The sequence below is a fragment of the Coffea eugenioides genome, chromosome 5, assembly GCF_003713205.1.
Source record: "Coffea eugenioides isolate CCC68of chromosome 5, Ceug_1.0, whole genome shotgun sequence".
Classification (NCBI taxonomy): Eukaryota; Viridiplantae; Streptophyta; class Magnoliopsida; order Gentianales; family Rubiaceae; genus Coffea; species Coffea eugenioides.
Window position 1 is genome coordinate 50,073,869 of NC_040039.1, and position 23,016 is coordinate 50,096,884.

Below are 23,016 nucleotides of genomic sequence, written 5' to 3' on the forward strand. Positions count from 1 at the left end.
AGAACAGGTTTTACCCATTTTTTATTGGGTACAAAGTCGGTTCTAATAGGGCATGTTTCTTACGTACAGCTTTCCGTCCAAATTGAGTGTTATTCTGTCAATTGTCTCTAATTGGCCAAAATTCAGGAACTTTGAGAATGAAATGTATTCTTGGTGAAACTTTGAGGATGAAATTGGTCATTAATGCAACCTTTGAGGATGAAAAGTGCATTTTTTCCTTTTGATGATTGCGGGAGGTGGCCGGTTTTGTTACCTAGTTTAGCGGTTTTGGGCTTATAAATGGCCTATAAATTGTTCACTTGCGGAAAACATGCTCTTGGGCTTTATGGGTTTTTGAATGACTTCCATGCACTTGGGCCATTCTCATTGCAAATTCACGTACATTAGTAATTTTAATCTTCCAAGTCATTGCAAATTCAGCAAATCATGCAACACAACGTTAAAACTTCTAGAGTTTGTTTGAGGTTTTTTCCGTGTGGCTCATATGAAATAAGCTCAAGTTGATACAGACGACTTGGCCATTATCTCCAAATCTATATTGAAAAATTATTTTCTTGTCGGTTTGGAAGGGATTCTACGCCTTAGTGCCTTACAAAGGGAAGAGGAGAAATGAGAGAACTTGGGAGCTAAGCTAAAAACCTGATGATTACCTAGTCAATATCCTTCTTAATTGAGTTGGGTCTTAGAGATAAATCTTAATGAAAGATGCGGCATCTCTCTTTGCTCAAAATTTGAAAAATTTCATGCAGGCACAACTAGAATTTTCCTTTATACAGTACATGGATATTAGTCCATACAAGGCACGAAAATTTTCAGCATCAAGAAGCCCATTCTCTAGTTGTGCACCCGTTTTGGTCCGGTGGTAGTTCAATCCCCTTGGAGTTATCTCTGGGCCTCCTTAGATCCGCCCCCTCTCCCTTAGTGTAGAATAGATTAAGTTATACGACAGTTGTCGTCTCCGAAAAAGAAAAAGAAGCCCATTCTCAATGGCTCCAAGGCCACCATGTACAAACCACACCCCCCGCCCCCAAGAAAAAAGTAAAAGAAAGGCGAAGTATTTATCTGCCCCCAAGAGGGATGAAAGACTAGAAAAACAGGGGGAAGAAAGTGCAGAAACAAATGGAGATTTTCTTCCCCCGAAGTCGAGCATTTACAGCCAGAACAACCCTTGTAAATAAATGTCATGAGCTAACTACTGCTAAGGCTATTTCCTTCAGAAAACCTACTGCTAAGGCTACAACATTCTCCTATACCACGAAACTCTGATAACTGAAACAAGAACTCACTCTTTCAATGTGAAAGAGAAATCTATGATTCTGGAAGATGATACCTACAACAAAGACACTATACAAAACTACACAAACCTTTGCACCAAAAAGTCTAACCAGTCATGCTTTCTGAATTCTGCAAATGTCCATCCTCCTGACAACAAAGTTGGCACGTATTTACAAAGTTTTTGGTAGACACCAAATATCTATCATCAGAACTCAGGCTTAACTCGGCTATTTCCAACAGTCTGGAGCAGATTGTGAGTATGTCTGTGCGTACCTGTCCGAATAAGCAGAGCAGGCTCAGAAACATAAAAGATGAAAGGAAGAACCACTTACAACAATGAGATATCAAAATAACCAGCAGACAACACCAAAGAGCAACATGATTGAAATTAAACATGACACTAATCAGTGTAACTGAAACAACATTCGTCCACTTAAAAATCAAAGCATTGTATTCTGGCAATCAAATTCTTTTCATGCTAAAATGTAATAAGCCCTCGAGTACGAAAATAGTTATTATATCAACTCAAATATTTATATAGCCACAGAAGACTTGTGACAAGAGACATCTCTGAGTTGAGGAAGATTAAATGCTAGGGTAAGACAAGATTCTACCTCATTTTCTCTCTTCCAATAATTTTGAGTTAAAAAGAGAAAAAAATTGGAACAAGGAAAACAAGATACTGTACTAAGAGAATATTCTTCAGCAACTCTAATGTTGTACAGATCCTTGCCCTTTTCTATCAATTCCCCCTCATTACAACTACTGAAGTAACTTAGAATATCTCGTATCAAATGGTTTGTTTGTCACACAGAAACCAGCAAATGATGCTCGACTTACTCTAAATGATGAAGCTATGGAGCTGCAACCTTCAAGTGCAAGATTTCCACTAGTAGCCTAAAACAAAGAATAAAGAGTTACAAGATGAGAATGGTTGTGATGGATCAAATAACATCTCCATGGACTTTCCTTACTAATTACAAGCAAAATGGAAGGAAGAAACAACTAGAAAGTAGAGAGGAAGTATAAAGGGAGGGAAGATGTCAAGTTACCTGTGAAGGCTCTTGTAAGACAATATCCACAATTTTCTCAATAATAGCACGAGAAAATGACAAAATTTCTTCTGAACAAGTTGGATCACCATAAATTAACTCATGATTGCCTATTACCTGGTTGTATAATAAATCACTATTAGCTCAGACCACAGTGTAAAGCATATGCATATAACACATAAATCAATCAGATAAAAAGAAGGAACTCGAATGCAAAATCATATGGGCATGTTTTGGTGAACTCCATTAGGTGATATCAAGGTTGTGACTTTAAAGACATAATTGGAACTGCAGATTGCAAGTTTTGAGACATAATTGGAACTGGCTTTAATATTTCAATCTCAACCCAACTATTTCTACACAAATGCAAAACTAAATAACAATAGCAGAGCTCAATTTACATTTTAAGGTGTTATCCTCAACCATTTCAGTTTCAATTTGACATGAACATAGGGCAGAAAGAGTAACAATAGTTTGAGTAAAGTAACAAAATACCTTCCCAGGTATTAATTGTAAGGGTATTGCATTTTGGGAAAATGCTGCTAAAATTGAAATAAGAGCGCACATCCCCTTGATCTTTAATTTTGAGGTCATCCTGCAATAATAGGACAGAGCAGTAATGAAATGTCCACACTGTACATAAGTATACAAGACAGTTGGAAGCCCTTACCATGGTTGGGAATCGAGGAAAGAAAATATTTTCTTGGGGCCATCCAAGAATCCTTGTTCAACATTACCTGAAAAAATATTAATAGAACCAAGTAAAAATACCAAAAAAAATGAGACAAAATCAAAGTCTTCTCTTGTCTTCCTCTCTCATCATTTCAATATATGAAGTGCTCCACTCACATACTACAAATTCTTCCAGCTATTACTGTAAAACAGAATCAGCTAATTTCCCTTTAACATACATTCACATATGTAAACATTCAGTGGTCATGGACCTATCATTCTAAACAATGAAGAAAAGTTAGAAAACAAAATTTTAGATGAAAACTAACAGGTACAATAGCTTAAAATTGTTAGTGTAAATCAAAAATATATTCAATTTTAACAAGGTAATCAGCTCAAAATACTTCCTGTTCTTTGAGATGTGCAGGTAACAGTGGTAGGAAGAAGGCCCCACCATGACATGTGATGGCATGGGAGAAAAGCATGAGATCTTAAGTCTAAGTATAGTAGGTGCCTTCCTCCCTCCACCAAAGAGGATAAGCACTAAATTTTAGATGTCACCCCCTTATTTAATCACACTCACTGTACTTATATTCAGCGACCATTCATGCATTTAGTGGCATCAACTTGTAAATACACCAACCAAATAAAGCAAAAAAAGCCTAGGCAGATTCAGTAGACAACAAATAGATTTCTGTAAGAAGAAAATTCATAAGGTAAATCAAACCTGGGACCACAATCATGAGATTGCATAGCTTGCATATCAAGGAAAGATTTGCTTCAGTATCGTTAGTTGTCCGCAAACCTACAAGAAGAGTTGCGCAGATTTAATATGGATATCTAATCTTATAAAAGCAAAAAACATATATCAGGGAAAAAACATGATAAACAGAATAAATTCCAAATATTTGGTAGATAAGTCTTTATACCTTAACCAAGTAACTCAGCTATGCATTGCACAAACACAAACCACCAAGAAAGAGAGAGAGAAACGACCAATGAAAATAAATTTTCTATCCTTTTACCGTCTATAGATCTATCATTTAGAGCTGTCGGGCCAAATAAGAAAAGACCAAAAATAGTAAAGGGGAAAAAAAAGTAGACTTCCCTGCAATTATTTCAATGATACATTCAACCAGTACAATTAAGAGAATGAACTAACCATCCACTAAATCAAAGTCCTGCAAATAGCAGAGCGCTGAATCTATAAGTCCATCTGCATGAGAAACTAATCCACCCATCAAAGCAACCTGATAGATACAGAAGGCAATGTACACCAAATGATATATGCATCTGCCAATAATATTACCTTAACTAGAAAGAAAGACCCAAATCAGTACCTCTGCTGTTTCAAGATAGAGACTGAACCGCCTAAAGCGATCAGGAATAGCAGCTATTGTAACTTCACTAAATGTTAGGCAAGATTTGGCAAAAGCGAAAAGATTACTGCTCTCTTTCATAAGCTTAATGGATAAAAGATTGCTGGAGTGAACAAGCGTCTCCTGCAAGTCAACCAAGGAATCTTACATGTAATTCCGTATCTTACAGGCCACTACTTAGACTTGTACCAAGCAATTCTACATCATACACCAATTACCAAAAAGGGAATACATAATGAACATATGCTGTTTCATATGCATTCAAAGAGGAAAAGCACATATAATCAGCACATAAAGTACACAAACACAAAACTGGTGGCAGATGCCATTGGATTGTCCAGTCCAACCAGTGTATGTATAATTTTGTCTCTGACAGCATGTTTCCACAAACACAAAAAATAGAAAATTATTAGAGAGAGAGAGAGAGAGAGGAGAGGACAAAAGAGACAAATTAATGATGAGCGACACTGAGTCCATCTTAGATTAGTAGGGAAGACGCATGCAACAAACTTCAGTGTGCTAATTTTTGCTAGACTTCTGTTCACTGAATTTCAGGTTGAGCAAAATGCCAAATCCAAGCAGTGGAAGTGAAACTAATCTTTTCCAAACACTCGCATCATAAACATAAATAGCACAATCTCTTAATCATCTTCTTTTCCTTTTTGGCAAACATAAATGGATAGAGAACCTTGAGTTCAATCATGTCACCAAAGGCTCCGCGGCAATCAACCAGAAATGACAAATTGCGTTCAAAATCTCGCCCATAATCAACCTGAAAGTGTAAAACATCTCTATATTAAAATATATAAGTGCAGCTGTATATTTTTTACTTGGCAGGAGCCTGAGAAGAATTTATCCTACCATGTTCACAAAACGAGAAATTAGGCGTGCTGAATGTTGATTTTCATCATTTCTTATGTTTGAGAAGTCTGTCCCATCATGCAACACCTGAGAAACTTCAAACAGAAAATGAATGATAGTTGGATCGTCAATGCAAGTGTTCCTGCCACATATACAAAAGGTACCGAGTCAGCAGATTTCCAGAATAAGAAGCAATAGTAACACTACTTCGCTTTCTTCTCTCTCAAATTTTAGAAGAAGACATTTCCAAATTGATCTTGAGGCTTCTTTTCAGATACAAAAGAAATATGCTCAGCTCTGTTTGACATTATGTCAAAATTAGGATGTAGTAGGTTTTCAACTAAACAAGTGAATCTCCCAATCAACCTATGCCAGCAAACTCCAAAAGTGAATGTCCCATTCAACTTGGGCAGTAGTTGGAAACTTTAGTCACCACATCTTACGCATGAAGACCAGTAAATTCTTTTAAGCAGCAATAAGCACCGGAAGTTACAAAATTTTAAAAAGTCACCGCATTATATAGCACACATGGCACCCATTGACCAGATGAAGAGGTTAAGTACTTCAGTATGCTAAGGGCTGGCGATATTGCCAGCACAAAAATTTTTTTGCCAGAGCAATGCTGACCTGAATACCTAGACTATCCCTTTGAAGGAAAACCAGTGCTCATGGCTCAGCATCACATTCTTCTCTCCCTCTCTTACTCTCTCTCCATTGAATTCCAACTTCCATGTCCTCCTTGTCCATGGTAGCTTTTTGCTGTCTTCCCCTCTACCTCATCTATGCCTGAGACTTTTGCACCCAATCCCTCTAATTTCTCAGTGGCTCCTTCACCAAGCACCCTCTGGTCTAACCCCTTCACCCCTCAAAGAAAGGTCACTCCATGTCTCAAACAGGTTACAATCTCTTAGCCACCTTATCCCTCCCTTTAATCCACCTATTTTCTAGCACTATAAACTCCCTTTTCCAATCTCTCTCCTCAATATCACTGTCACCCCAAACCAGAACTTTTAAAAGCTCTTTGTCTGATATAATTGAAGATTAAAAAGTTAGGAGTAGACACCTTCTAAAAACAAAATTTTGTCATCAAATTTTTTGTTTTGTTTCCAGGTGAAAACTGGAGTACCACAGTGGTGTTGTGGTTGTTGGTGGCTCTGTTGAGTGGCTTTTTAACTGCAATTAGGTGGTTTTATTAAGCATAGAAATTCAAGAATGGAATGGGTAAGAAAAGGAGAAGGCAGCTTTGTCAGGTCTGCAAAATTCAGCAAGCTGTTGTTGACTTTTATAGGGGTATTTCTAGCATTTAGATGAAAATTACTCTGGCAGGAAAGGTTTTGCTCTGGCAATAATGCCAGCCTATGCTAAACTTTTAAAGAAAAAGAATCCAACTTACTTTCCCGTGAAACCGAGAGAATATTGGTGGCTGGCTTGAAAGAGTGCCCACAACGTTTTGAAGAAAGTTCAATTTTAATGTGACTGACATAAACCAATACCTTGTTGCCATTCTAAGGATGCTAATGTTGATGATGTTCCTTGAGCTTCCGTGCATCACGTCTAAGATGTCAACAAAATGGCTCTACAAATTTATTATATCTGAGTCAATTATAGATATTTAACAATCCACAGCAACTGTGAAACAGGCAATCTTACCAATTATTTACTAGTTTTTAATTAGTAGCCACTTCTTAATCAAAATCAAATTGAAGCTGATGGGCAGAGTGAGGGAGCAGAAGCAGAAGTTTAATGAGCAATATACCAGTGATAATATATCTTCCAAATGATCAAAATGAGTAACGAGCTTCAAAAGGAAAGACTGCAAGCCTGATAGAGCATTCTTATCAATCCCTTTAGCACATAATCGCTCAAATATTTCATTCAATATTGTGTTCAAATAAATGTGCTGCAACATCAAGAAAGACAAGGTCAACTACAGCAAAGTCTCTTCAGTCTGCTTAAAAGGTAATATACATGCTCAAATTTTTACTTTTAGTGCAAACCTTAAGATACAGGACAGTGAGTATTTCATATAATCCACAATTAGAACACATGCTTGAAATTTGTCTTTAAACATTTGAATAGTTATAAACAATGAGAGGCTCAACATGTAAAAAATAAATAAATAATTTGGTGATGTAAGTGTATTGGCTCTATCCATTAGCCTCCAACAGTTACTTGATTGGCATTCCACTTTGGACATTAGTGTTGGTATCAGAGCAGGCTCTGGAGGTAATCTATGTGTGACAAACTAAGTGCACTAGACTGGTCTCTACCAGGACAATATACCATTACAAACTTAGACTTGAGCATTTAAGACCAGGAAGAGTACATCACTAGGTTACTTCACATGTACCTATAGCACTGTATGGGAGATCCTCACACGCTCTATATTCAAATCTTCAAGATCCATAAACATAAGCAAACTTAAAACTATGGAGCAAAATAAATGCACCTCTTGTCAGGCCATAAGTAAACCAATTAGAAATATAAGCAAGAAAAATTTTGCAATGTCAACATGCTGAACTGCAATACAGGCAACTTACCATTTGATTATGCAGAACAATATCCACATAAGCATCTAAAACCTCCAAATATTCATGTAGTCTATCATAGCAAGAAATGACCTGAAGACATAACAAACAAATCATGAACAGTGAACATTAAGGAAATTTCTTCATAAAAATTTACAATTTTCATACATAACATGTAATGAGATATTGCTTTGAGAATACATCTAGATTTCTGCACTCATCCTGATTGTGGATATTTGAAGGTTGGTAAGACTCTAGATCCCTTCATGCATATCATTTTGTAGAATCTAGACACATCGAATGAAGTTTCTTCTGCATCTCTATACTTTTTTTTTCGAATTGCCAAAAAACCAATCAAACCTAGTATGCAAATTAAAATTTGAAAGCAGCCTCAGGACTTTTTTAGTTATAACAGGAACCACATTAATGAGTTGAAATTTCCAATTTGCCATGTAATATGCTTAACGTCTAATAATAACCTTTTCTAGATGACCTAGGGAGCAAGTTAGCATGTGATGCAAAATATGAAGTTCTGGTAAAATGTAAACAATAAAAATCAAAAGAAAGTACCTGAATGACCTTATCCACTAAAGCTATGGCCTCATTCACTCGAGAAATGTTTTCACACAGCCTGAGTCCAAGCAACTTGTAATTCAAATACTGCATTCAAAGTGTGAAAATTTTGCACTAGGATAAGTGTCATAAATGACAGTAGAGATATGTAACTTGAACACTAGATATGTAGAAATTGTGCAAGAATAAAATATTAGCTACCTGATCATATGAAAAATCAATATTGCACTCAATCAGATGAAGAATACTCATGGCATTAGCACAGATTAGTCCAGTAGGGAGCTCCTTTAGTAAATGATGAAGAATAACTGAAATGCATGAACAGTCTCCAAATAAATGTGACTTGTCCTTTCCAAGTCCAAGCCCCACAATTACATCACGAACTTGAACCTTTTAACATAAGAGTGATACTCTCGGTCAGATCATTGCCAGGACAGTTCATAAAAAATTACTACCAAAAAATGCAATTTATTGTTTCCACATGAGAACAATAGTAAATATACACCATTCTCTGTAAAACAGTATTACACAAGATGACTGACACCTAATTTCTACTCCCAAATCCAAGTTGCTCATTCTAACCAGCATATTAAAGCAATATTGGTCCTAGAAATACCAGAAAGATTTTTATCCCCCAAAAATTACTGTAAAACCAGCAAACAAGTATGCATATATGTATCATGCAATCATACCTGATTTAAATCCTTAAATATGCATCTCATCATATACTCAATAGCAGGTTCCATGAGGCTCAAAAGCAACCTTCTATCTGCTAGAGAGATTATGCAAGTTGTTTCTTGCAGTGAAAGAATGCGCATCATTACAAATTTCAAGTCATTGATGCCAGTGACAAGGTATCCTGTTGGAGACCGAAACGCGCAGTTTAAATTGGGAGAAATAAATCAAAGATGGTAAGAGCCTAAGAGTAAAAACTTGATATACCTCATCAAACACATCTAATTTCAAATAGAAACACACATGGCCAGAATGAAGCCAAGTCCAGAAAATTTTTTTTAAGATTGTAAATTGATTTGTTCCAAGTTCGGAAAACAATCCATATGAACAGGCAAAGATAGGCTAAATAAGTTTTTCAACCTTAAGCAGTCCTAATTTTTTTCCCTTAAGCTTTATGCTTTGCCAGAAAAGTTTCCAAGTACAAGGTTCCAAAGGGAAAATGAAGCAAAAATTAGCTTCAAGCTTTTCAATAAGCAGCATCTAACATGCTTGGCAATAAAACTGCAATTTCGATAGATATCCCATGGACTTAAGCAGTAAAATTAACAGGTTTTCTTATTATCCTCCATTAAAGAACCAAGTTGAAGGGAATTGGCACTGAACACCGAAAATTTTAGATGTGCAGAGATTAAAAATGAGAACAATACATGTAAAAGTATACATATGAATGTTCAAACAGTAATGACTATCTATGTTGTATAATAAATTACTAGCATGAACAATCTATTCAAATAATTTTGAGTCAGATCCAGAGTACTAATCGCATTCTAGTATAACTCCATATATATGCCACAAGTCATACTATTCATACACTATATACTCATATGCAGAGGATTTTGATCAACTCTGAAAACATTAAGATTTCGGCTTAAGAAAATTGTATACTGAAAAGACGTATGATGTATATTTTGCTAGTTTAAAGCTTATTTTCTCTATTTGGGAAATTTACGTACTTTCAAACCTTAAGTAAAAAGAACGTGCACCATTAAAAATAGTTTTTGGATAAAAGTAGTTATACCTAAATCGTGTTGAGGTAGTTTTTGAGCTCGGTGAACCATATATAAGTGGCAGTAGGCCAAGGCAATTGGATCTGCAATGCCTCTTGTCATCATGGCCAAGCGCTGGAGGCTACTCATAGGATTGTCAACAAGGAAACGCCAGCATGGCAGTACGGCCAGTTCCAGATAGCTGATGAGGACGATGAAAGCTGTTAGCACATATGATTACAAACCAACATGCAAAAAACAGATCACTAAAATTATTAACTTTTACTTTCGTAACTCTTCCCACCAACACCCCCTAAGGTTTTTTTTCCCCTGAATTTACATTCAACTTCTCTTGGAAAGTCGTGTTAAAAGTTATTCACAAGCATCAAATTTAACTCTTTTACATGACTAACCAAAGCAAGTTGAGTGCAGATTTTCCAGAAGGGATTTACAATAAAGGCACTGAGATAACCTCTATACAATAAAGACACTGAGATGATCTCTATGGTAATTTTCATCATTGTACTTCAGGGATTTATCACAATTCCTCATCAGTTTAACAATTTAATTTTGCAAAAAAATAAGAAACAAAAATTCAGATTTAAGGTGCAACCAGCATAAAAAAATCAGGTTCCCTAATTTTGTAACTATTAAGATGTATTAGATAATTCAAACAGAGTAAAGTTATGTACTTTTAGACTCCATTACCTTCACCATCCCCATAATTTTATTTGTTTTATTGTTTGTTCTTTTTTCTTGTGGGGGAGGGAGAAAAGACATTTACCAGGATAATTTTTTTTTTTTTTTTTTTGAATTTGGGTGCTTAAAAAGGAGAATTAAAACCAATGGTGCACTGAGGTGTATATATTTAAGTAATATCAAGGACATGAAATATAAAATTGGGGCTTAAACAAGTTAGCATATGGCTTGTAATTGACAGTAAAGAAGCTTGGGTTGTTTGAAACACACAGGTGCATAGAAAAGGTGAAGGGGCATCTTGCTAGAAATTTTCGAAATTTCTCTTGCACGATAACCTAATCTCTATTTCAAGAGGTACACTTAAAGTGCTACTTTTGCAAGATTGATTTTCAAATAAGACGGAGAACCTAATGAGAGAGCTCCTTGATGGAGTGGACAATGACAGTAAGCAAAGGATATTGGTAGAAGACTACCAGCCAATGATGGACCTAGGCTTACTTCTGCCAAGTAGTCTATGAAAGTCTCAAATTGAGTACTGAAGTCAAACTACTTGTCCTCCCCAAAAGAGCAGCTGAAATCAACCCATGGCAAAGTAGCATATCTGTTTATTGAGCATAGTCGCCCGACTAAGGTTTTGGGACAAGAAGAGAGGCAGTTCCAAGTGTTCGTGTGCCAATTCCAATTGAGGTAATGCTGGTTGATCCTCCGCAGTTAATGAACCTCTTTCAAGGATCAAAGAAATCATATTTGGGTTCCATCATTCTTCCCATGTATTCAGATTGGGAGAATAAGACTATAGTTTACTACACCAGTACATCTTCTAAGTGGAAAATCCTAAAATTTGATAATGTGCAGGATTAGCAACTCATTCAATGACAACAATATGTTAATACTGAGAAGGCAGTTTAAAGACGTCACATGCGCGGAAGAAGCTCACGGATGGAACCGATTTTGGAGAACCAGTTGTTGCAAGTTTCTTTAGCATCATCAGAAATACTATTGGCTTCAAAATCATCTGCCACAAGTTACACACAAGTTGATGCAAATATCATAATGAATCTCTTAAAAATTTCAATATCCAAATAAGAAATTACATGAATCATCTGCAGAATATAAAAGTACAGAGATTTAGACTTAAGCTTCAGAAAGAGGGTGTAAATCTGCAAGAGAAGAAGAGACAGGATTCTAAGTGTCATGGTTAAACCTGGCAAAGAAGAAACGAATTTTCCATCTTCCGTGTGCTCAGCTTTCTGTCTAATTCGTTGCCATACCATATCACCCAGCATATCCATCACATCTGTGGCTAGAACGAATAGTGTTGGATAAAATTGTACAACAGATGTGTCCATCAGAAGTCTGGCAACCTGGAAAGAAGAGATACTATTTCAAAAGGCAACAGCTAACAATATCTCTCCTATTATCCACTTCTTGACTGTTTTTGTTGATGCCAAAGTAAACATGGCGCAAAATCATCTAAGCGAAGCAGAGTCCAAAAACGCTCTTTGATCTCAAGGAAGTTTCGGATCTTAGTTCATTACAAGTTAACAGCAATTTAGTCATAACTCTACATGTTAATATGTTGCAGTACAGGTTAAAATTACTTATCAAGTGCCAGAGACATTAGCAAAAAAAAAAAAAAAAGCACAGGTATCCTCATTTAACAAGTGCCCAAAGAAAGTTTCTCGAAGAAAGGTGAGCAAATAATCTTTACTTTCAGGAAAGTAGTTTTGTTACTATAAAGCTTCAGCTTTGTTTCCCTTGTTCCAGCTGTTTTTGTCAGCCCCAATAAGAAAAGGCTAGCATAAACAGAGGATATTGTTGAAGATATGTGATCTGATATTATGGAAAGATTTGATAATATAAATATTAGGAAAGATTTGATTATAGTATCATATATTAATTAGGTATCATATGATTATAGTATCATATATTAATTAGGTAATAGTATGATTATAGTATCATATGATTATAGTATCCACTTGTGTATATATATATTTGTATATTGTGTAGTCCAAAGTGAAATAGAAGAAAAGTATTTTTTTCTCTCCATTTTTCTTAGTTTACATGGTATCAGAGCCCGTCTAGGGTTCTGGGAAAAATACCACCTTTGCTTCTTGTCAATTCCAGCCTTAATTGCTGGTTCCTTTCTTATTCTCTCCAGCCTTCATTGCTGTTCCTGTTACTATACATTTTTTTCCCCCCTCCTATTCAATCATGGCGGATGCTACATCCTCAACGCGGCAATTGTCTTCAACTATGGAAGAAGAACAAAGTACACGGAACACAACAGAGCTTCAAAACATCCAGGCAGCATATAGACTAAATGGAAAAAATTATTTGAAGTGGTCTCAATTGGTTCGAACATTCCTGAAAGGAAAAGGAAAGTTGAGTCATCTATTGGAAATAGCACCGGATAGTGAAACGGCGGGGTTTGAAGCATGGGAACAAGAGGATTCAATGATCATGTCTTGGTTATGGAATTCCATGATTCCTGAAATCAGCGATACATGTATGTTTCTTCCTACAGCAAAGGCAATTTGGGATGCCCTTCATCAGACATATTCCAAGGTTAATGATGCAGCTCTTATCTATGACATCAAGACAAAGACAACTGGAGCAAAACAAGGGACAAAAACAGTGACGGAGTATGCCAATTTTCTGCAAAACCAGTGGCAGGAACTGGATTATTACAGGGCACTTGATTTGAACTGTAGCAAATGTGCAGTGTTTATCAAGAAGTTCATAGAAAGGGATCGAGTTTATGATTTTTTGGCTGGCCTAAACTCTGAATTCGATCTTGTACGAATTCAAATTCTGGGCAAGCCAGAGTTTCCTTCTTTAACAGAAGCAATATCCCAAGTACGTGGAGAAGAAAGTCGCAGGGGTATTATGTTAGAGCTACCTTCAATAGAAAATTCAGCCCTTTTAAGTTCCAAATCTCAGCGGTTGGTACTGAACAAGGTTGCTGCGGACAAGACCAATCAAACAAGTGGGCAAAAGAATCGCGAGGAGTTGTGGTGCACATACTGCAAGAAACCACGACACACCATAGATCAATGCTGGAAACTACATGGGAAACCACCCACTCGTGAATGGGGACAAAAAGGTGGCCAGCAAAGGCAGGCTCATATGTCGGTTCAAGATCCAACTCAAGTGATTGGAGGGTTTAGTATGGAGGAAATTGAGAAGCTTAAAAGTATGTTAGAGACAGTTGACAAACCAGCAACTAACAATTCTCAATCAAGGAATCCGGGTATGTGTTCATTGACACTTTCAGGTAAGGCTCTAGTCTCTTTTGCATTTAGTGTTTTAGGCAATGAGCTTAGGAATGTCTGGATTCTTGACTCTGGTGCTACGGACCATATGACTCATATTTCAAATAAATTCAAAACCTATAATCCCTGTCCTAGCAATAGAAAGATTGTTGTTGCAGATGGTACTACAACCACTGTGGCAGGTATCGGAGATGTCCAAGTTACTCCAAATTTGATTCTTAAAAATGTTCTTCATGTTCCTCGATTATCTACAAATTTGGTTTCTGTAAAAAAACTTGCCAAGGATCTAGCTGGCTCTGTTATATTTGATGAATCCTATTGTGACTTTCAGGACCGGGGCTCGGGGAAGAGGATTGGACTAGCTAAGGAGCATGATGGACTCTATTACTTGGATACATCAAGTCAACCAGAATTTAGTAAATCTGCCCTGTCCACATTGTCTTCACCCTCCAATAAAGATGTCATCTGGTTACATCATAGACGTCTAGGTCATGTGTCTTTTTCTGCATTAAAAATAATGTTTCCTTCCTTGTTCAAGGGATTTGATGTTCAGTCTTTTCATTGTGATATTTGCGAGTATGCTAAACACACTCGTGTCCCATTTCCTATCAGTAATAAACGATCGTCTTCTCCTTTCTTTTTAATCCATAGTGATATTTGGGGCCATCAACTATTCCAAACATCTCAGGGTCTAAGTGGTTTGTCACATTTATCGATGACTGCACAAGAGTCTCTTGGATCTATTTACTCAAAAATAAGTCTGATTTGAGTTATATTTTCCCTGTTTTTCATGCAATGATTCAAAATCAATTTGGCACCAAGATCAAACACTTTCGTTCAGATAATGCTCGTGATTATTTCAATCAAACCTTGAGTCAGTTTTTCCAAAAAGAAGGAATCATACATGAATCATCCTGTATTGCCACTCCACAACAAAATGGAGTGGCAGAACGGAAAAACCGACATCTTCTTGAGTGCACTAGAGCCTTACTGTTTGAACAAAGTGTGCCAAAAGCATATTGGGGAGAAGCTGTACTCACATCAGCTTATGTCATAAATAGAATTCCTTCCAAGGTCTTGGGGTTTCAAAGTCCACTAGAGAACCTATCCAAATTTTACCCCGATATTCGATCTTCCTTTAATCTCACTCCTCGAGTTTTTGGATGTACTTCCTTTGTTCATGTCCATAGTCATAACCGTGGGAAGTTAGATCCTCGTGCTCTTAAGTGTGTCTTCGTGGGGTACTCATCTACTCAAAAGGGTTACAAATGTTATCATCCACCTACTAGAAAACTCTATGTCTCGGCAGATGTTACATTTGTTGAAAATAAGCCCTATTTCATCACTCCTTATCTTCAGGGGGAGTTAGATACACTTGAAGATAAGGAGTTAAAATTTCCCTCCTTAGAGTTGACCACATCTGAGTCATCCAAATCTGAATTCCAAGAGTCAATTCTTCAATCTGATGTGGTAGAAGAAAAAAAGGAAGACCGTAAAATCTATGACTGGTTCCGGTTTGACCAAGTGTATACAAGGAAAGGAGATCCCATCGTGGTTACAAGGCAAGAACAATCCTCTAAACCAAGCTCCGGGAATGAGGTAACAATGAGTGAATCAAATCTGAATTCTACACCACCGACCGACCATTCTTCCAGCTCTAAATCACCTTGTCCTGAGCCTCTTAGCCCTGACCAGGACCTACATCTACCTATTGCTGTAAGGAAAAAACCCCGAGAATGCACCAAAAGACCCCTATATCCATTGTCTCACTTTGTGTCTTTTGAGAAGTTTTCCCCGAGCCATCAAAGCTTCCTTTCCACCTTAAATACAGTCTCTATTCCTAGCTCATTGTCTGAAGCATTATCAAAGAAAGAATGGAGACTTGCTATGGAAGTAGAAATGGATGCATTAGAGAAGAATGGGACCTGGGAATTAGTTGATTTACCAAAGAACAAGAAAGTAGTGGGCTGTAAATGGGTGTATGCAGTAAAGTTTAAAGCAGATGGGTCCCTAGAACGCTACAAGGCAAGGTTAGTCGCGAAAGGATACACACAGACATATGGAGTAGATTATCGGGAAACATTTGCTCCAGTAGCAAAGATGAATACAGTGAGAATTCTGCTATCCTTGGCTGTTAATTTTGATTGGGAATTACAGCAATACGATGTGAAGAATGCTTTTCTTCATGGAGAGTTAGAAGAGGAGATTTATATGAGCATTCCACCGGGATTCAGTGGGGTTGACAAGAACAAGGTTTGTCGGTTAAAAAAGGCATTATATGGGCTGAAACAATCCCCACGTGCTTGGTTTGGACGATTTGCCAAGGTAATGATAGCTAATGGTTACAAGCAAAGTCAAGGAGATCATACCCTGTTCATCAAGCATTCAGCCTTGGGGGGAGTTACTGTTTTGATTGTATACGTAGATGATATCATAGTGACAGGAAACGATGAAGTAGAGAAGAAAACTTTGAAGTGGCGCCTAGCCAAGGAATTTGAAATAAAGGATTTAGGAAAATTGAAGTATTTTCTAGGAATTGAAGTGGCTCGATCAAGGCAGGGAATTTTTATTTCTCAACAGAAGTATGTTATGGACCTGCTCAAGGAAACAGGCATGACAGCAAGCAAACCAGTTGGAACTCCCATTGAGCAGAATCACAAATTAAGTGAGGCTCATGGAGATACAGCTGTGGACAGAGAGATGTACCAAAGACTTGTTGGGAAACTCATTTATCTCGCACATACTAGGCCAGATATAGCTTACTCAGTCAGTGTTATTAGTCAGTTTATGCATGATCCTAGAGCAGTTCATCTACAAGCAGTTTATCGAGTGCTTCATTACTTAAAGGCACATCCAGGGAAGGGAATTTTATTCAAAAAGGGTCCTGAAATTGATCTGGCAGTTTACACAGATGCAGACTTTGCAGGGTCTCCAGTTGACAGGCGATCAACTTCAGGATATTGTACATTTCTTGGAGGAAACTTAATATCCTAGAGAAGCAAGAAACAAAGTGTGGTAGCAAGGTCAAGTGCTGAAGCAGAGTTCAGGGCTATGGCAGCAGGGGTATGTGAATTATTGTGGGTTAAAATTATCCTAGAAGACTTGAGGATTCAATGGAGCAAACCGATGAAGCTATATTGTGATAACAAATCTGCTATAAGTATAGCTCACAACCCAGTGCAACATGATCGGACGAAGCACATAGAGATAGACAGGCACTTTATTAAAGAGAAGCTAGAAAGTGGACTGATTTGTACTCCATATGTTCCGACAGGACTTCAACTTGCAGATGTGATGACAAAGGGACTGTGTAGCAACATGTTTCATGAAAGTGTTGCCAAGCTGGGAATAGAAGATCTATATTCACCAGCTTGAGGGGGAGTGTTGAAGATATGTGATCTGATATTATGGAAAGATTTGATAATATAAATATTAGGAAAGATTTGATTATAGTATCATATATTAATTAGGTATCATATGATTATAGTATCATATATTAATTAGGTAATAGTATGATTATAGTATCATATGATTATAGTATCCACTTGTGTATATATATATTTGTATATTGTGTAGTCCAAAGTGAAATAGAAGAAAAGTATTTTTTCTCTCCATTTTTCTTAGTTTACAGATATAAACCACACCCATTTACTGAAGCAACTGTAGTCTGAGTTCTCGAATGACAGGACAAAAGACTTCCTCAATGTTGTTATAAAAACTTTCACTACTTCCTATAGTTTTATGATAATAGTTGACAAAAATTAGCATCAAATACGGCTAAAACGATTTGCAAAACAATAAAGCTCACCCTGATGCACAATTTCAAAGATGTCACATGCTCCTTTTTACTCCAAGAAAGCGCAATCTCATCTTTGAGTTCATATAAACGTAAAACATATTCCCTCTGACTTATAACTTTAAGACCTTCTTCTGTAAATTTTTGAGGATCATCCAGTTCTTCCAAATGTGAATCCACAAGTGATTTGTCAGTTACTGCAAAATATTTATACACCACAAAGTTTAAAAGAAATTTGAATGCTAATAAAGATAAGCTACCTTGCCATTACAATCCAAAGGTCCTTCAGGAACAATAGAGACACTTAAGCTCCAGCAAAAGAAAAGGAAGGGGTAGAAAACTGATTACCAAGCAATTGCGACTCCTATAAATGCAGGGTCTTGGAAGAATTAGGTTTTGTACAGCCTTACCCCTGGGAGCAATAAGCTTATTCTAGGTACAGAATAAAAAAGCCAATACAAGATGCATCATACCCTTTCCAGTCTTCATAATTGCATTTGAAATCTGCAAAATGTGGCCGATAAACATTTACCAATTGAAATAGAACTCTTATGCAGAAGATCAAAATGGCATCATGCTTGTTAAGATGACATGGGAGTGGCGGAGTAGGGGATTGGCAATATTCCTCTTTTTTAACTAAGTTACTATTCTTCATTTAAATTACACAAATTGTACCTAAGCTGTAGATGAGACTACATCTGCCATTCTTTTAGAAGGGTATAACAGCCCTGCAAACAAAACTTATGTCTCATAGGTCTTGAGGATAGCAAGATATGATGTTTATAATTCATCCAGCATTTCGAAAGACTAATTAAGTCGCAGATGTCTAATAATGCAAAACCTGTGAGGTTTGTATGCAGTTGTTTCACCATAGACAAATGCATGAAAATCCAAGCATGTCATACTGAGTTTGCAAACATAAGATCCTAATAAAAAAAGATCCGGGTTATTTCTTGCCGAGCTTCCAACACTACAATGAGTTGTGGAGAGTTACCATTCTTATAGACAATAATTTATAGAACTAGTTCCTAAATAATACAAATACCACAGGAAAACATGAACAAACATATACAAAAATTACATTCTTAATTAAAGCTTAAAAAGCCCCAAAAAAAAGACTTACTGAAGATAACGGGATATTCTTAGATGCAGAAAATCTCTGCATCAAGATTTTCTTAAAAGAAGTCCATTCCTTGGAAGAAGACTGGACAGAAGCTTCATTGGACGGTCCTCCTGTAATCTCTTCATCTTGAAAATCCTCAAAAGAAACTTCCTTTTTCTCATTGATCTTCCTAAGTGGATCAAAAAAATCATTTTCTTCCTTCTCCTTATGCACCAAATCAACCTTTAACAGATTCCTAAGTACCATCAGCATATTTTATACGAAGGATCAAACAAATGTTAAGCAGATTTGGTTAGAACAAGAAAAAAAAAGACAACATTCCTTATTGAAGACGTGAAATTGACAAGCTGTTGAACTTAAGCATAGCTTACACTTTATGCACTGATTATGGATCATATTAATGGGGATTATTTACTAAAAGCCATTATCTAATCTTTCTTTGACTTTGGTAATCCAACTTGATTTGTGCATCACCACCTATCCTAGCGAGACGTAAAAACTCTCAAAGGTGGCAAATCCCATCCCTTTAATTCTATCACACAAGGTGGCAAATCCGATCGTTTTAATTCTATCCCACAAAATTTCAACTAAAATGTTCAATTGTTTCGATAATTACCAACAAGAAGTCGCGCTCTATGATTAATTCATAGAGCTTCCCGTTTCTCTCCAAATCGTCTTCCATTTTATCATTCACACTTAAATAACATAACAAAACAAAACAAGAGAACCTAAAAACCATATTCCGACTTGCACATTGAAGTAGACAACCTCAAAAACAATCAGAAAACATAGGGAGATTAAACGTTTTGGGCACAGGCATTCAATGAAGTCCACCAGAAACTCACTTTTTGAGTCCAAGCAAGCATTGTTGTCATATCGTATCCAGATAAATTTAGTTAAGAGTACATAAAAGATTCAATTTTGGACCATAATTCTAGCAGATTCTTCTTATTTCAATTCAAGATTTTTCAAACTTTAAGATGGGGAAGATAAAAATGTTTAAAAGACCTGGTGAAGCGTTTCAGGGGAAGTGGACAGAGGATGAGTTCCTGCAGGTAGACGAGGGAGAGAGTAAGCCTTTTCCTCTGTTATATAATCTCTATGTCTGAACTCGAGCTCCATCCAGGAAATTTAGCTCGCAAGACACTAGCGAGTGTGTGAATCCGAGAGTTCTTGGCGTTCCAACTCCGGTTCTGGGTTTTACCGTCGAGGAAGGGAAGTGAAGAGTTTTGACCCCGTTTGGTTGACGGGAAGACGTAGAAATGAAGGCTCCTATACCACGCCTTTTCAAGTGGTCCAACTACAAGTCTACAATCAAAATTTTTTTTTTTTTTAAGGGAAAGGAACTACAATCAAGAGTCAACTCACCGTTATAAATTATAATCAAGCTTTTAGTTGCCCTTAAATTGAGTAAAACCAGGTGAGGGTCTCCATCGGCCTGTCGGTAACGCGATAAAAAATTTCGCTTTTTTTCAATTTTTTTTCAACAAGCTCAACATTTAATTACTGTCTAAACTTTTATTTAATAATAATTTGGATATTAACGGATTATGGCTGAATAGTCATTATTTGGGTAATATCTAAATTTTCAAATTGGCTTTTCTTATGTAGATTAATTAAATAGATTTAATAAATATTTAACAATATGAGAGTTATTAATATGTTAATTAATGTGCTTTTAAAGTCACAATTTTGTATAGGATATTTAATAATAGGGTAAAAAACAAAAAAGCCCCCTGTGGTAAACCTAATACACAGAAAAAGCCCCCCTGTGACGGAATCCGTTAAAGTTAACGGAAATGGACAAAATGACCAAAATACCCTGATATAATTAAGCAAAAGACAGCTCAAAAAAATCATTTGTTTTATTCTTTAAATAGAGAGAATTGAGGGTTAAGGGGTAGAATAGGTATATTTGATAAAAAAAAAATTTTAGGTTCCAATAAGTCATTTCCGTTAAATTTAACGGATTCCGTCACCTTTACAATTTAGTTCAAAGCATGAGGTATCGTGTTGTATATTTTGAAACCATATGGGGCTTTTCTGTGTATTAGACTTACCACATGGGGCTTTTTTGTTTTTTACCCTTAATAATAATATGGATATTGATGGGTTTCGGCTGAATAGTCATTATTTTGGTAATATCTAAAGTTTTAAATTGGGTTTTTTTATGTAGATTAGTTAGGTAGATTTAATATATAATTAACAATATAGGAGTTATCAATATGTTAATTAATGCGCTTTAAAGTCACCTATTTGTATAGGATAGAAAGTTATATGACTTTTCTAAGGAATGTCTAATGAGTACTCGTTAACACATCTAAATTTCATTTAATCTACTTTGTATATAAACATATTAACAATTACTACCGACCTTTACATTTATGCACTTTTCCTAATTTATCTTATATTTTAAAAAATCTAACACTTGAAGTACATCTTAACGTGTGTCTAATGGCACCCGTTACTTATTTACTTTTATTAATTAATTTACATTTAAAAATATGACATTCAAATTATATCTTAACTAGTGCCTATTAGGCACTTGTTAAATAGGGATCCGTTAGACAGACTTATAATATATTAATAGGTATGAAATATATATATATGTATGTATGTATGTATATATATATATATAATTGAAATATAAAATTTGGTAAGTCGGTCGATAATTAGGAATTCGAGAATCAAATTTCAATATCCATTGTTTTACCAGAGTTTAAGATTATATATTAAATGATTTTCTCAAATTCCGTTTTACTACATCCAATCTCTGATCTTAATTTAGTCGATTATTCGATTTTTTTCTAAAGTGTAAACATTCATGGAGCCAGGGGATTTGCAGTTAAGTGTCAAAGGGGTTGAGCTAGAGATCAAAATAATGTATAACATTTTAGATGGGTTGTGATAAAATAGGAATGTAATACTATGACCGCAATAAGTTAGATTTCACATATGATTTGAGTATATGGGTTTGTTTAGATTACAAGTTTTTCGTAACATATTTTTCAATCACTTCCTTGCCTCGTATACATCATATCCCTACAATATATTTTTCTCAAAAAACACTACTATAAATTTCTTGCTTTATTGACGAAATCAATGGCTACCAATTCCATCATTCGCACTTAAAACGGACGCAATGATACTTGGAGTAGAGCATAATAGGTACAAACTCAAGCAATCAAAATAACTTCTGCATGATTTTCACTCGGGACCACTAATTCATCTATACTCAAATCACAAGCTACTCAGCTTAATTGAGTTTCATATATTTTAGATTTGTTCACACATATTATCGTGTGTGCATAATAAACCTATCTACATTGAATAATAGCTTAAACTAGTCAAGTTTAATAAAACTTCACACCAATATTACATCTTTAATTTGCAAGTCGATTTAGTTGTATTCGTAGTATTCAATTCTAAACGAAAATTGCATTTGAGTCAAAAACAAAAAAATTAGAGTTAAAATTTAATTAGGCTGTGAGCTATACAAGACATTTCACTCATGCTCAACTCGATTAGATTCCATCGACCATCTGGCCCAACTTCAGAGACACTTGCAATGGGATCCGAAACCATTAACGCTCTCTGTAGGAGCACAAAACCGATCATACACGAATGGTTGGACTTATGAAAGGATGCAAATGAAGCTTCTCCCTTGGATCACCAAGTTTTTTGACAAGGTAAGCCAGACAAAACTTCCCCAACTGGGGAGAAGTTTAGTTTTAACTGGATACAACAAAATGGACCGCCCGTCGTAAGAGACTAGTTCCAGTTCTGTCCACAGTCCAGTTGTGTAAACTAATAGAATTTTAATATTGTATATTGGTATAATTTTGGTCTAAATGTGAATTATAATTAAATTGATGTAAAACTCATAATTGTACCAAACATATATTAGTTTATATTGAAATTATACCATTTTACACAGCTAGGCAAAAATTAGATACAAGTCATAGAACCTCAACTAGAGAAAGAAGCACCGAATCCTGCTTGCTACTGTCTTATTGAGTGAGTTGCTACTTAAAATTTACTGACAGTCTTTTTTCCCATGCG

General features: G+C 36.0%; 2 protein-coding genes across 3 annotated transcripts; one reads left to right on the forward strand and one right to left on the reverse strand.

Moving 5' to 3' along the window:
- Positions 1-1,039: 1,039 nt before the first annotated feature.
- Positions 1,040-20,186, reverse strand: LOC113770357 (UPF0505 protein). The gene is made up of 23 exons (XM_027314782.1): positions 19,963-20,186; positions 18,955-19,176; positions 18,305-18,335; positions 17,844-18,028; positions 11,965-12,124; positions 11,679-11,775; positions 10,094-10,263; positions 9,033-9,199; positions 8,542-8,730; positions 8,338-8,427; positions 7,780-7,860; positions 6,996-7,139; positions 6,733-6,815; positions 5,240-5,381; positions 5,067-5,150; positions 4,340-4,501; positions 4,162-4,249; positions 3,727-3,804; positions 2,998-3,064; positions 2,823-2,922; positions 2,328-2,444; positions 2,116-2,172; positions 1,040-1,548 (listed from the first exon to the last, which is right to left on the reverse strand). The coding sequence occupies exons 1-23, from the start codon at positions 20,074-20,076 to the stop codon at positions 1,381-1,383; spliced, it is 2,796 nt and encodes a 931-aa protein (XP_027170583.1). The 5' UTR covers positions 20,077-20,186; the 3' UTR covers positions 1,040-1,380.
- On the forward strand, positions 13,591-14,679 carry LOC113770359. Of its 2 annotated transcripts, none has more exons than XM_027314783.1 (2): positions 13,591-14,037; positions 14,367-14,679. In XM_027314783.1, exons 1-2 carry the CDS (start codon positions 13,650-13,652, stop codon positions 14,399-14,401), a joined length of 423 nt encoding a protein of 140 aa, XP_027170584.1. In that variant the 5' UTR covers positions 13,591-13,649; the 3' UTR covers positions 14,402-14,679. The 2 variants fall into 2 exon arrangements, with proteins under 2 accessions (XP_027170584.1, XP_027170585.1); XM_027314784.1 differs by having other exon boundaries at positions 13,591-14,013.
- Positions 20,187-23,016: the final 2,830 nt, after the last annotated feature.

Coding starts and splice junctions, on each gene's coding strand:
- LOC113770359 (XM_027314783.1), top strand. CDS start 13,650: ATGTTAGAGCTACCTTCAATAGAAAATTCAGCCCTTTTAAGTTCCAAA. Junction 14,038..14,366: donor GTGTTCATTGACACTTTCAG/GTAAGGCTCTAG, acceptor TGTGACTTTCAG/GACCGGGGCTCGGGGAAGAG.
- LOC113770357 (XM_027314782.1), bottom strand. CDS start 20,076: ATGGAGCTCGAGTTCAGACATAGAGATTATATAACAGAGGAAAAGGCT. Junction 18,029..18,304: donor AATTATGAAGACTGGAAAGG/GTATGATGCATC, acceptor AATATTTTGCAG/TAACTGACAAATCACTTGTG. Junction 7,140..7,779: donor TTGTTCTGCATAATCAAATG/GTAAGTTGCCTG, acceptor TTGATGTTGCAG/CACATTTATTTGAACACAAT.